This window comes from Dipteris shenzhenensis, chromosome 5, assembly GCF_047967505.1.
Source record: "Dipteris shenzhenensis isolate YYH24624 ecotype China chromosome 5, Dip_SZ_1.0, whole genome shotgun sequence".
Taxonomy (NCBI): domain Eukaryota; kingdom Viridiplantae; phylum Streptophyta; class Polypodiopsida; order Gleicheniales; family Dipteridaceae; genus Dipteris; species Dipteris shenzhenensis.
In genome coordinates this window covers 54,349,596-54,364,036 of record NC_141600.1, presented here as the reverse complement: position 1 = coordinate 54,364,036, position 14,441 = coordinate 54,349,596, and the positions used below count along the sequence as shown (strand labels likewise).

Genomic DNA, 14,441 nt, shown 5'->3' with positions numbered 1-14,441 from the left:
TTACAAGACATGTAAGTAGAAGCATCTAACTGACGAGCACATAGACAATCATAAAATGATTGTCGTAGAGACATCCCAAAAAAGTGAAACTTGGAGAAGGTGGGATCACAAAAGGATCTATGGTTCTTGTCTTTCCACAGAGTCCCAAATAACAAACCCATGTGAAGAAAACATCAAAACCAGGTCATTGTGGATAGATTCCCAAATAGCCAGAAATGCTTTCCAAAGCAAGCTCTCGGAAATCTTGCCTAGAGACGGTGCTGAAGAAACTGTAAAAATAAGGAGTCTCAGGGCATTGCCGAAAGAGATGAGACAATGGTTCCCTTGAAGCCAAACATCTGCGACAAACTGCAGAAGCAATATGTCTTCATGCCATGAGTTGACCAGGAGGAAAAACTCCAAGCATCACTCTCCATAGAAAGACCTGTTGACGAACACACACACACATACACACATTTTTTTTGGGTGAAATCTCTCTCTCTCTCTCTCTCTCTTCTCAGACACATACAAAATCAATCCCAAACCCAAAGACAAGATTTTTGGCATTTGGGGCACATGAGTGATCCACCCATCGCTTAGGGTCACAAGCTATTCAAGTAGAAGCCAGAAATCATGTGATTATAGTACGCGGAGCACATGCTCTAGACCAATAGCAAGTCAGTCACCAGTTTTTTAATACAAGCCTAACTGTTCAAAGCTGAGAACTTCATCTTTGTAGGTCGGATAAACCATACAAAAAATAAAAAACTTTGCAGTGCTTTATACAATGAAGTGAACGCATATCATCGGCGATATGATATCATCAGCAATATCATTGACAGCTATCGAAACTTTGTAGCCAAGGGTGCAATATTGCTGAGTGAGAGACACTCCGAATAGCTCCTTTATAGGAACAAACTCACTATCAACATTGCCAAACAGAGAACGCTCTGGTATCCACCATGAAATCCAATTTTGAAAATGCTTAGACGCTCTCTGTCTCAGCTGGACCTTTTCGTTTGCTTATTCTTTGCAAAATTCGACTCCTAACAGCATCCCATTGATCAGGATGTATAGGGACCCCGGTTGCTGCAGCAACCACATAAAATACATCCTCAACAAGTTTGTCTTGAGTGGATATCTTTGCCTTCATGACGCTGCAGCAGCACAAGAGCATGTCAAACTTCACAAAGTTGCTTAGTGCTGATGTTCATGAAGACACATGTAGTATCTTTTGAGAAGCACTCAGATTCTACATGAGCACAGATAAAAATATCTCTTAATGCCATCAGGAATTATCTCAAATAACTTGCATGGAAGGAAATAACGAATAACTAGAAAAGCAGAGAACAAACTATCTGGCACATCCTTGTTTATGCGGCTACTTATCCCTCCACAATTTTACAATGAGAACTCTTTCACAACATATAGCCAGAAGGAAACAGCAGTAGTTGCAACAAGTGACCTACCTGACTCCCATATCATTGAATGCCATAGTAATGTCTGTAAGCAGCATGTCCTGATCAGTTCCTGTTATTGTTACTTCGGTTTGAGTGCTAAAATTTTGGAAGCGGACTTCAAAGTTAACTGTAGCTTCTTCTGATATAGTAGAGCTAGGAGACTGAACGACTTGCAAAGCTTTCGTATCATTCAAATCAGAGATGGATACCGATAAGCTCCATTGCGAATCATCCAAAGGTTGTGAAATGTGCTCAATCTCTGTATCCTTATTATTTCCTTCTCTAGAGTCCGAGGAGAATTTCTGTGCTCCTGTAGGCTGACAAACTTTGAAATTTTGATCAAGACCACTTTGAGATACGTTATCTGGAGGTTCAGTTTCTGATACTTCTGGCCCACCATTAATGGGATCACCATTTTCTAGAGGCGTGCTTGTCACCTCAAGACTTGCAGGAATTGAATCAGCTGCTTGTGCTTCCTTTAAACTGTCTACCCTCAAACATGCATCCAACTGTTCATGATGGGCACGTTGCACCCCCTCACCCCATGACAAAGCCTGACCCACCCTGTCTGGACGGACAGAACAAGTCAGTTCAAGAACGGATGATGTAGACGGTTGCTCACGTAAGCTATTATTTGTCTCTTCATTCCCACCATTGTTGGAAACTGAGCCGGAGTACCAAATCCTCCTACAAAATGAATGTTAACTTATAACCTCTGGATCACAAATTCAAGATGCAGAACGTGAACACATCGAGATTTCAACTAGAGTTGACAGTGCACTAACACATACTTTCTCACAAAAGCAATATTGTGGTTACTGTTTGGTCATTCATGTGAGACTTACCCTGATTTGAAATTTTCCCAGGACACCAGTTTGGTCACCTCAATGCCTCTTGCAAGTGGCAAAGTTGAAGAATCAACACCAGGTTGGGATCGAACATGCCGAATATATTCATTACAAGCCTCACTAAGCGCATTGTCCGCTGCAACAATTGCTCCATTCTTCAGATGCAAAAGATCGAAGAGCTTGATGTATTCCCTTGGGTCTCCCGTTAAAAAGGCAAAGTCAATATCTTCTTTTTTTGCTATCACATTGCTAGGCTCACTGACAATAAACTCCACAAACTCTGATAAACCTAAATAATCCATATGATGCCGAACAATATCTTGCTTCTCCTTGTCTGTGTGTACAGATACTAAACAGCCACCTGTTGCTCGGGCAGCAGCTGCAAGTGCTATGGTTGATAAGCCACAACCAATTTGCACAATATTGTGTGAATTAATTCCAGCCGCAAGAGCAGCAATAAACTCTGCACTGGCAGGCTCCAGCGCCTGGCGTGGAAAGGAGTATGGCAACTGCTGCCTTTCAAGAATCATTTTGCGCTGCACAAAGATGAACATAAATCAGGATCCCTTTTCTTTCAAAGAAGGAATTGAACTTTGTCTATGAAGCTTGTCTCACACATATTGTGATTGCTCCCAGGTAGAAAACAAACAGCGGTCTTCAAGGAAAGCATGCCAAACCTGTAACAACAAGCAAGAGCAGACCCTGCAGGCATCCTGGCTGCTTAAATAGACAAATTACTAGATGATTTTTCACAGGATATTCCCAAACTTTAATTGGTGACTAAATTGTTGACCAGGCAACCCATCAGCCAGGCCTATCAACCAATGGATAGCCCCTCAGCTGCCCCTAAAACAAACCACTCCAGGACTACATTGGGGGTTCTTCAGCACCAAGACACTGAATTTCAGCTTGGAGGGCACCGCCATGGAGAAGTACACTACCATCCTGGGTGAGCAGCTTCTGTGATTAACTGTTCTGACTTCATCATCGTGCAATGTTCTCTGCTTCAGAATACAAATAGGCTTATGGCTTACACGTATGCTGCTACATTAGAGTACCAAGTGAATCTCTCATGAGGCATCAGAGCCTTGTAGGTTTTTGTGACGATTTCACCGCGAAGGAGACACTACTTTCTCTCTCACAAACCTTGTAGTAAACATCTTGTGTTTGCATGAAGTATCTAAAACCCGTTCTTTAAGTGGCCTACTTATTCAACCTCTCGATGCCTCCCTTTTGTAATGAAGGGGAAAAAGGGCCAAGTTAGAGGCCCTTTACGTGGAAAACGTGGAGGGACTATATAAGTCCCCATCCACCCCCTACTATGTACCTTTTTGATGTGACATCTAATCCTATCTACTGCTTCCTCCTTCCTCCTACGTGCTGCCTACTCTCTCTCTCTCTCTCTCTCTCTCTCTCTCTCAGTGCCCCCAATATGCACATATCAGGGAGGACTACCAGCAGATACTGGAGGACTCCGCTCAGCTGACATCAATTCTCTCTACTGCCTCTCTCGCAGCATTGGGATCTTTTGTCACTCATCTTTTTACCTGGCGTCAGGAACTCATAGACTCCTGACCCCTCTCCTTGAGGAGACTCTATTTTACATTGTATTGAGACGGGTCCCATGGGTCATTTTTGGCCCCCCCAAGACGTTAATAGACTCTACTTCTACTTCTTCTACTTCTCTCTCTCTCTCTCTCTCTCTCTACCCCTTCCTCTCCTTCTTCCCCTTCATCTCTCTCTCCTCTCCTCTTTTCCCCCTTTTCCTCCCATCTCTGGTGCTTCACCAATTCAGCCCCGCCCCCCTTCATTGCATTGGCATCAGAGCAATTTCCTTGGGCCTTGTACCCTTGCAGTAAACAAAGGAAACCTACGAGTCAAGTTATACCATCGTGCCAACGTGCAAGCAAGCAGTCTATGACCAAGACCGTGACCAAACAATGCTGACCAGGGAATCATCGTCACATCTTCCAAATCAGCTCATCCAAGCGTGGTGGGAGTTTGCGTATGCTGGATTGCCTGGGGATAGGATACCTCACCACCAATCTTCCTATGAACCTCTCCAGCCTTTCTACCAACAGCTAACGTAGGCTATTTCGTCCAATTAGTGGACTGCAGGATCAAGCTGACGATACTCAGCACAGCCGAGCCTGACACGAAAAGACCAGATCACCAACGACGAGTTCCATCCCTCCAAACAAATAACGATCTGTTAAAGCCCGTCCTAAATCCCACCCAGTTGAGGGAATTTTTAGGTCTTGCTTCTTTCTGTAGGCGCTTTATTCGCAAATTTGCCAAGAGGGCAGCTCCTCTTACTGATCTCTTGAAGAAGGATGCTTTTGGGTGGTCAAAGGAGGCACAACGCAGCTTTGAAGACCTGAAATTTACTCTCACTCATGCACCTGTCTTGGTATGCCTTGATTTTTTGCATCCTTTCATTGTGGATGTCAAAGAACTCAATTACCATGTTTATGATCAGGAGATGCTGGTTATCTTGTGTGCTTTCAAGAAATAGCACCACAATCTGTACCGAAGTAAAATTAAGGTGAAAATAGATCATAGGACACTCACATTCTTCCTCATCCAGCCAAATTTGCCATATAAGCGGAAGTGGTGGTTGGCTGCACTCCAATCCTATGATTTTGACATTGAGTACAAAAAAGGGAAGGAAAATGTGGTTGCAGATGCCTTGTCCAGGATGTGGGCTTGCAATTTGTCTGCTATCTCTACCATATATCAAGAGTGGATTCATGGCATTCAAGAGGAGTATATGCAGAATTCTAAGGCAGCTCCCATATTTTCAGATTTGCAAAAGCCTTCTAGTCAGGGTCATCCGGATTTCAGATGTGGTGCCAAGACAGGATTTATTTAGTACCATACTCAAAATACCGCCAGTTGGTTTTACAAGAAATGCACTCCTCTCCCATGGCTGGACATGCGGGTATCACTAAGACATATGAAAGAATCAAGCAGAGCTTTACTTGGGAAGGCATGTGGAGAGATGTGGTTAAATACGTGGCTGAATGCTTGCCTTACCAACAGAATAAAGTGGACAGAAAATTACCCGCCGCACGTCTCTTGCAGCCATTACTCATTCCAGAGGGCAAATGGACACACATAGCAATGGATTTCATCACACGATTGCCTTCTATAGAGAGAAGATGGGACAACATCTTTGTTGTGGTGGATAGAATGACAAAACATGCCCATTTCACACCCACTAAGACTCAGTATTCAGCATCACAGGTTGCTTGCAATTCATTAAGCATGTCTTTAAGCATCATGGTTTCCCTCAGGACATTGTCAATGACAAAGATGCAAAATTTATGGGTCACTTTTGGCAGGAGATATTTACAGCAGTGAGTACTCTACTCACACCTAGCACTCCTTACCATCTTGAGACTGATGGACAGTCGGAAAGGGTGAACAAATGGGTGGAGGAATATTTGAGGCACTTTTGTCATTATACTTAGAAGTCTTGGGATAAATGGTTGGCACTTGCTGAATTTTGCCACAACAGACCGAGCATCTCTCCATTTGCATGAGCCCGGTTGAGGCGATGTACGGATGCAAGGTCAGGATGCCTTCTTCAATTGCTGACATGGCTGTGAAAAATCAGCAAGCACAGAATGACTTGGAGAGGATGGATGCCCCTTCTCCAGTTGGCAAAAAAGAATATGCAGGATGCCCAAGCCAAGAAGAAGAAATATGCGGATGGAGAGGTAGCACATCAGTTGGAGCTACCCAGTATCTCCGAGATCCATGATGTTTTCCATGCGTCTTTGCCACATGTTGGACAGCATGTCCATGTTAGTTGCCACCTATGGGTGAAGAGGGCCACATCCTCTATGTTCCGGAGCGCATCGTGGGTTTCAGAGACCATGTACTCCGAAACAAGGCCTATGTAGAGTATCTTATCAAGTGGCAAGGACTCTCTGAGGATGAAAATTCATGGCAGCCAAAAAGCATTGTCCAGGACCACCCCTATCTCCTACCGTATTGATTAGTAGTTGCTATTCGCTGCACTTCTTGGACAACCATGCTGTGAAATTTTGAGGGCAAAATTCTATGGGAAGGGATGGCTGTAATGAAGGGGAAAAAGGGCCAAGTTAGAGGCCCTTTTGACTCTTGAGGCTCTTTAGATGGAAAATGTGAAGGGACTATATAAGTCTCCATCCAACCCCTCCTATGTACCTTTTTTATGGTGACATCTAATCCCAAACTCTCTCTCCTTCTTCCCCTTCATCTCTCTTTCACCACTACCTCTTCCGCAACGGATTCGGCTCCCTCCCACACATGCTGCAGTTCCCGAATCAACGATGCCTAGCCGCTTTCTTACATGAGATGACTCGCCACCGAGATACCTCTCCGAGCACGGCGACACGAGCAGCACACACAGCGTGAGGACACCCAGCAGCCTATCACTGACTTCTTTCAGTCACACGATACCTCTTCTCAGTCTAGCCGACGACGCGGACGTGAGCGAGAGCCAGAGCCACGACAGCTGCGCCAGCGAACAGACACACACATCCAGGTCCATGACATCTCGTCTCTGCTCTCTGCCCGCCCAACCGGGGTTACCGTTGCCCTCATCCACAGGGCCACCCGCCGCCCCCGACGACCGAGCTCGACTAGGCCGCGTGACGTCAGAGGCCAATCATCTATCGCAGGGTTTTTTCCGACCTCCCATTTGACGGCCCCTCTATGATTGGTCTCTGACAATCACCACCTGCACATGTATACTGTATCTCCCCCCTTTGCCCCATTTTTGGTGCCCCCCCCTTCTTTTTTGTATCATCTGGAGGTAGACACATATTTTTTGTATCAGGACTAGACACACAGTCCTTCATAACCTCTTTTTTGTAGAAACGGTTGGTTGGCCCGTTTTGAGACCACCACCGTTATGCTCATTGTATCAATTATCTTTAGTCTCATAGACCTTCACGGTCTCCCGAAGACTTTAATAAACTTGCATTATATTGCGTAGCACTTAGATGATATTCGACGATGCCTCTTCTTTGGGGCACGTTGATTTTGTGCTATCTTGTATGCACAGTTCTTGATGTCCCATGGGCCCATTTTGGCCTCTAGTGGACAATAATACACTTTCTTTCTTTCTTTCTTTCCCTCTACCCCTTCCTCTCCTTCTTCCACTTCATCTCTCTCTACGTTTCCCTCTCTCCTCTCCTCTTTGTCCCCTTTTCCTGCCATCTCAGGTGCTTCACCAATTCAGCCCCGGCCCAGAGACACATAGCAGACTCACCAGTGGATTGAGGCACAAATCAAACTTAGAGACCTTCCCTCCACACTCAGCAAATTGGAGACACGGGCGAGGGCGATGGGGGTGACAGTCGCAATTGTCCGATGCAAGGCCATAGCTAGGAGACCACAATGGACCACACATACCAACCGTCACCAGCACTCTATCACAGGCTTTATGCCGGCGTAGCCTCATACACCGCCAGGCTCCCTCTTATGCTTGATGCCTCCGCCAGCTTATGGATGATCATCAACATGCTGCCACACCACAGCTTCCATCCTCTCCACCTTGGCTAAGAGACTTATTTTTATATATTGCTGTCTCTATGATTATGGCTATGTTATATTCATCTTGGGTGTTGACCCCACTTTGATGCTCCACCCTTTCACCTCATTGTATCAAGTTCTTTCGGTCTCATAGACCCTTCAATCTTTTGAAGACTCTTTAATAAAATTTCGTTTGTTCTTTCTTTCTACTTGCTGTAATTTTTAATTGGACACACTTGTGGGGTTTTTAGCGTCATCTCAGTTCTAGGAGTTGCGGGAAGTGTCCCCGCAATTAGACACCATACGGTCACCTCTCAAGCATTTAATTTCTTTATTTTCAGCTTGATAGCACTTGGGGACTGTTTACAGAAATTTATTCATTCTCTATGGCTTCTTAATTAACCTACCTACCTCTTAAAGAGTTTAGAGAGGCTCAAAACTTGGATTATACCACCTATCCATAAGGTCAAGAGTGAGTTTGTAGCTTGCAAGCTATGGAAGTTGATTAATGGGTTGGCCATAATGCCAGCTGACATAATGATAGGAATAACATCCATGTATGATTGAAGATTTGGAAAAGAAGAATGTAGATGCTTTCCCATCTTGATATGTGAACACAACAAACTGCATCACACGGCATCTAGACGGCCACAATCGAACAAGGTCCATGGACATCAAGCCTAGAAGTTAGTTCTTCTCTCTCAAGCTGTGAGAGGAGAAAGAAACAAAAGTATATTTACATATTCTGGAGACCTCACAGGCCTATGAGACAAAGTACACTCAAAATAGTATCTCATACAAGCCACCATAGGCTGATGCAAGGGCTCGCTAGGGCCTTGCTGAGTGCTATACTCATTGAGATAATATCCTTAGTGTGATTGGATTGTAAGCTTGGATAGGATTGTGGGGGCAAGGTTGCCTATTTATAGGTGGGACCTTTGGGGTATTGTGTGGAGCACCTAGGAGCCTTATCTTTACAAGGCTGATAGCATGTTGGCTCTATCCTCATTGTGTGGTCTCCTCCATCTTCTTCCTCATCCCACTCATTATGCATAAGCTCTCTTCTCCTCTCTTTCTCAACATGGTATTAGAGCCATGAGGCTCTCTCCCTTGGTCCTTTTCTGTTGTCAGTCGTCCTTCCAACTGTTTATCTACTGTCCTGCACATTTTTCTCTTCTGTCGTTTTCTCTATGCCTGGCTGCAATTTGACTTTGGCCCTTTCTATCGTGGTAGTTTTCTTGGAGGTGTCCCTTTGTGGAGGTGTTGCGGGGGCTGGTTGTGCCTAGCCTGGGAACTAGCCCTGGAACAGCCAACTGAATCTGCGGGAACAACCGACTGGTTCAGTCTGTTCCAGCTGACTTTCACAAACTGTTGCGGCTGTCAATTGTCACAGACGACACAAACCACTTCCAGGGCTATAAATAGGCCCTGACAGTGGCCTATACCTACTGTTTTTCCTGCCCATCTGCCACACAGACTGCTCCTGCCCATCGCCGCAGTTCCTGGGTGTTTCCTCCATGCAGCCAGTGCTCCAAACTGGTTCAGTCTGCTGCATAGTCCCAAATCCAGGTAACCCTAACCCACTCAGTCAACAGACTCCTTGTCTTCCTGATTTGAGGGCTCACATTGGGTCAGTGACTTCTAACAATATTGGGTTATTCAGTTAATTATCCGCACAGCGAAGGGAGAATCATTGGAAAGTTGGAATCTAGGCTTTCAGCTACATTAAAGGCACATAGGATTACAGCATTAGACTTAGTACAAGAGTGACACTTTGTGCCTAGCCTGACTCAGATTTGCCAAATGATTCAGACCAAGAGTTTTAGGTTAGGCAATCGCGTCATGATTGCACGAAGTTGCATTTCCTAGTTCAGCTAGGAGTGAGAAATATCAGTCCTTTCATTACTGGAGGTAGAGTAGTAGCTTCCATTTTGATTTGTGAGGGAAGAAGGATGAGATGGGTCTTGGGGGACATGACCTCTTCTTAGGATGAATCAAACATCCCAGAATGCCACAATTCGAGCTGTATTGCCACATCAAAGAATGTAGTATTTAATATACAAAACAAAGCACAACTTACAATACCACTTTGTTCAAGGAACGGCGGTCCAAAGCACACACATCAGTCTTATCTATTGTGCAACCAATTCGAATGCAGCAAACATTTTCATGAAGGCACTTAATCAAGGAACACATAGGCGCCTATTGCACTACTTGACATTGGGCCTCCTTCATACTTGACATACCCTTGGTCAAAGGTAACTGTTCCAAACAGAGGAGATTTTAGGGTTGAAAATGGGTAAAGATTTTTTATTTTATTTTTTCAAAGAAAGGAACCTTCTATTAATGCTTGAAAGACTTCATACAAAACAGCAGCCCCGAAGGTGCTGAGTATGGAAAAAACCGGGAAAAGGCTGAAAGAAAAACCGGCTTGTTTCAGAGAAACCCAACTCACTACCTAGGGAATCTCTGGTACTAGGGCTAACAGCCAAGTGGGGGGACTATACAACCAGTGAATCCCTCGCGGAGTGAAGATGTAGAAGACTCCTACAGGCAAGCCTTGCAGAAACGAACACGCCACTCAATAGTCGCTCTAGATCCTGGAGTCCCACGCTCCCAGGTGGAGCGTAGGGTGTAGATGACATCCTGCCAGATGGCCACCATGGTAGCTAAGGGTGGAACCTAATGCTCACCCATCACGAGACTACAATAAGCCACCCAGATGTTCCACGCAGTGATACTAGCTACCACCTCCCAAACACTGTCCTCCCGAGGAATGAGGGGAGCTAGGCTATCAGGAGGGACTGCCTCATGGAGAGCTATCCTCTGTATGCTCTAACCCTATATCTGCTAAGCTAGGGAGACCTCATCGATCTGGAACGCGTGTCCTCCCTCCGTCAACCAGGCCACCATCCCCCAGGTGTAGTCCCTCTGAAGACTCTGCATGCAAGTCATGATCTTGAGGGCTCCCATCCAGATCCTCGCTGCTCTGCGACAGCTCCAAAGGCAGTGCGGAATCGTCTCCAAGAAACCATCAAAGCAACAATGGCATTGCCCCTCCACTCGCATCTGCTCCAACCACAGTCTGATGGGCAAGCCTCCGTGGGCGGCCAGCCAGAAGAAGTAGGATATCTTCCTCGGCTGCAAACTGGACCATCACCGTGTCCAAAACCTGGAACGAACATCCCAGGGCACTCTCAATGGGTAAAGATTTTAAGAAAGCATGGAGTTTAGAAAGGGTAAGAGTGAAGTATGAAAAAATCCCCAAGAGTAAAGGCTCGAGGCAAGAGGACACCCTGTGCATGAGAAAAACCTGAGAGGGTCGTCAAGTCCTCTTAGCCTACTAAAAATCCAAGGTGAGGCTGAAAGTGCCACCTCAAACTTGTAGTGACATCTGACAAGAAGGGACAGCCTCTCTACTCCCTGAGAAAGAAAGTCCTCCTAGTTATGAATAGTGTCTATCCAAATACTAGCCATGGTTTGAGATGGGTGTGGGGCATATATGTAACAAAATATGAAGAGGGGAGAGGAGAAGAGTGGAGATGAGGAGAGAGGGCACAGCTAGAAAGCACACCACAAATGACTAACTATACACTAGATTTAGTTCAAAATGTAGAATATATACAAACCCATTTAGGGTTAGAGTTAGGATTAGGATTAAGGATAGGGTTAGGGTTAGGGTTAGGGTTAGGGGATCTAACCCTTTCCTTTATAGCACTCTATTGAGTTAGTGCTATGCACATATGATCACATGATGATGCTATGCACGCGTGATCACATAATGTTGAGCGTGAACTCTCAACACCTTTCCTCAAGATCAACATCATTAAGTAGAAGGGAATCGAAGAATTCTGGGGAATCGAAGAAGGACTAAACAATACATTCCATCACACCCCTTTAATGGGAATGTCCTTCCTCTGCGTCAAACCAAGAGCTAGTCGGTGTTTCTCGAATAGCTCTTTACCGAGTGGTTTGGTAAAGATGTCTGCAACATTTTCTTTGCTATCACAATGCTGCAGTGTGATGTCACCAAGTAACACTCTCTAATGAACTGCTCTCTGACATCAATGTGCTTTGTCCTGGAGTGATATACTGGATTCTTGGCCAATGCTTAAGCCGATTGATTATCACATTATATTGTTGTTGGCTTTGACTCATCAAAGTAATCTGTTTCTAACAATAGTCTTCTGAGCCATATAGCCTTACATGCACCTGTAGTGAGTACCCTATATTCTGCTTCAGTCGAAGACAAAGAAACAGTTGGTTGTTTGTTTGACAACCATGATATAACCTTGACCAAGGAAAAATACATATCCTTGTGTCAATCTCCTAGTCTCATGATCTCCTACATAGTCACTTTCACAGTATCCCATGCAACCATGAATAACTTCCTCTGTATTCTATCCCAAACTGTCTTGTACCTCTTATGTACCTTAAGACTCTTTTGGCTGCATTCCAATGAGACTGTGTTGGATTTTCCATAAACTGTGCTAGTGAGCTTACTGCATAACAAATATCTGGCCGAGTAATAGTCAGATATATAAGAGATCCGATGAGTTGCATGTAGTACATGTCATTGACTGTAGGCTTTTTTAAATCTTTAGTAAGTTTCAAACTCTGTTCCATGGGAGTGGCTGCAATCTTACAATCTACCATATGAAACTTCTTCAGGAGCCTGTCAACATACTTAAGCTGACTCATGAATGTGCTATCTGAATCTCTCCAGAACTCAATTCCAAGACAATCGTGCATAAGTCCAAGATCTTTCATGTCGAAATCTGCAAATAAGTCTTGTTTCACTTTTCTAATGAAGCTATCCTTGCTTTCGGTCACAATCACATCATCTACGTACAAAAGTGCAATATTAATGTCTTCCTCTTGAACTTTGTAATAGAGAGTATGATCTGCATTGGATTTCATGTACCCAAGATCAGCAAAATACTTGTCAATTCTGCTATACCAACTTCTGGGTGCTTGCTTTAAGCCGTAACGACTTTTCTTGAGATGGCAAACCTTATTCTCCTTTCCTGATTCAACATAACCTACTGGTTGTTGCATGTAGACTTCCTCTTCTAGATAACCATTGAGAAATGCATTCTTGACATCGAGCTGATACACATTCCATCTGCTGAGTGTCGCTAGTGATATCAAGAACCATATGAAATCCATCTTTGCTACTGGAGCATAAGTCTCATCATAATCTTGACCATATTGCTATGCAAATCGTTTTGCAACTAGTCTGGCTTTGTCTTTTTGCATATTGCCATCTGGATTGTACTTCACTTTGTATACCCATTTGTTTGCTATGGCCTTCTTTCTTGGTGGAAGATTGCATAATTCCCAAGTATTATTCTTATACAAAGCATCCATTTCTTCATTCATAGCAAATTTGCCATTCTGGCTTGTCTACTGCATCTTCGAAGTACACTGGCTCTTCTGTAGCCATGATAGTCATAAGAGCATAGTTGGTGGTTTCCACCTAAATTGCTTTGTCTTTTTGAGCATATGTTAATCTGGTCGGAGGTCTGCTTTCCCTAGTAGACCGTCTGAGCTGCTGTGGCTCTGCTTGGGGTGTTGCTGGCAATTCGTGCTCTTCTTCATCAACCTTTTCTATAGATGACTCTGAAGTCGATGCTTCTATCTCATGTGTATTTGAGATTTTCCATTCTGATTCCTCATCAAAGATTACATCTCTGGAGATAATGACCTTGCAGTTGATGGGATCATACAATTTGTATGCTTTGCTTTCTTCACTGTAGCCAACCATGATGCATTTGCGTGACTTCGCATCCAATGTCCTGCGATAATCATCATGTATGTGGGCATATGCTATGCAACCAAATATGCGGAGATGCCCAATGTGTGGCTTGTATCCAATGAATGCTTCATAAGGAGTCACACCCTGTATCAGTTCGGTAGGAAGCCGATTAAGCAAATAGTTTGCAGTAGCTGTTACTTCTGTCCAATACTGATTCAAAAGATACTTTTCACTAAGCATTGCTCTAGCACTGTCTACTAAAGTCCCATTCTTTCTTTCAGCTCTTGCATTTTGCTGAGGAGTATTTACACAAGTGAATTGTCTTCGAATGCCGTGATTTTCTACAAAAGTTCATGAATGCTGAAGACATGTATTCACCTCCTCTATCTGATCTCATGACTTTGATCTTTATGCCTGTCTGGTTTTCTACCATGGCTTTAAATTCTTGAAATCTAAAAAACACTTCAGATTTCTCTTTCAGAAAATAGACCCAACAATATCTGCTGTATTCGTCAATGAAAGTCAAGTAGTAAAGTAAACCATTGATGCTCTGGGTCTGGGCATAACCCCATATATCTGTATCAATCAAATCAAGAATACCTCGTGCACAAGAGGTACTTCTGCCAAAGTTGGTTCGCTTTTGTTTGCCGAAGCAGCATGCTTCGCAAACTTTTCCAAGAAACTGTAGCTTTGGAATCCCAATTACCATATTCTGATTCCTAAGATCTAATAAGTACTTAAAGTTGACATGACCATATCTCTTGTGCCATTTTGTAGATAGTAGCATCTGTTGCGGTTGAGCTGACATTCTATATAAGCGTCCTTCCTTGACTCCTTTTGCTACTAGCTGACATCTTCTGGATTTGTGTC

The 14,441-nt window shown here is 44.1% G+C and overlaps 1 protein-coding gene across 4 annotated transcripts in view; it reads right to left on the bottom strand.

Annotated features, from left to right (window-relative positions):
- Positions 1 to 465: 465 nt before the first annotated feature.
- Positions 466 to 14,441, bottom strand: part of LOC147902207 (uncharacterized) — a 63,352-nt gene continuing 49,376 nt past the window's right edge. For 2 of the 4 annotated variants that reach the window (XM_087375308.1, XM_087375307.1), the window contains exons 3-5: positions 2,285 to 2,823; positions 1,449 to 2,126; positions 466 to 1,136 (exon numbers count right to left, since the gene is read on the bottom strand). In XM_087375308.1, the coding sequence (XP_087231434.1) occupies positions 965 to 1,136; positions 1,449 to 2,126; positions 2,285 to 2,823 (1,389 nt within the window). In that variant the 3' untranslated portion in view covers positions 466 to 964. The remainder of the gene's footprint in view (positions 1,137 to 1,448; positions 2,127 to 2,284; positions 2,824 to 14,441) is intronic. The other 2 variants (XM_087375311.1, XM_087375309.1) reach the window with 2 other exon arrangements.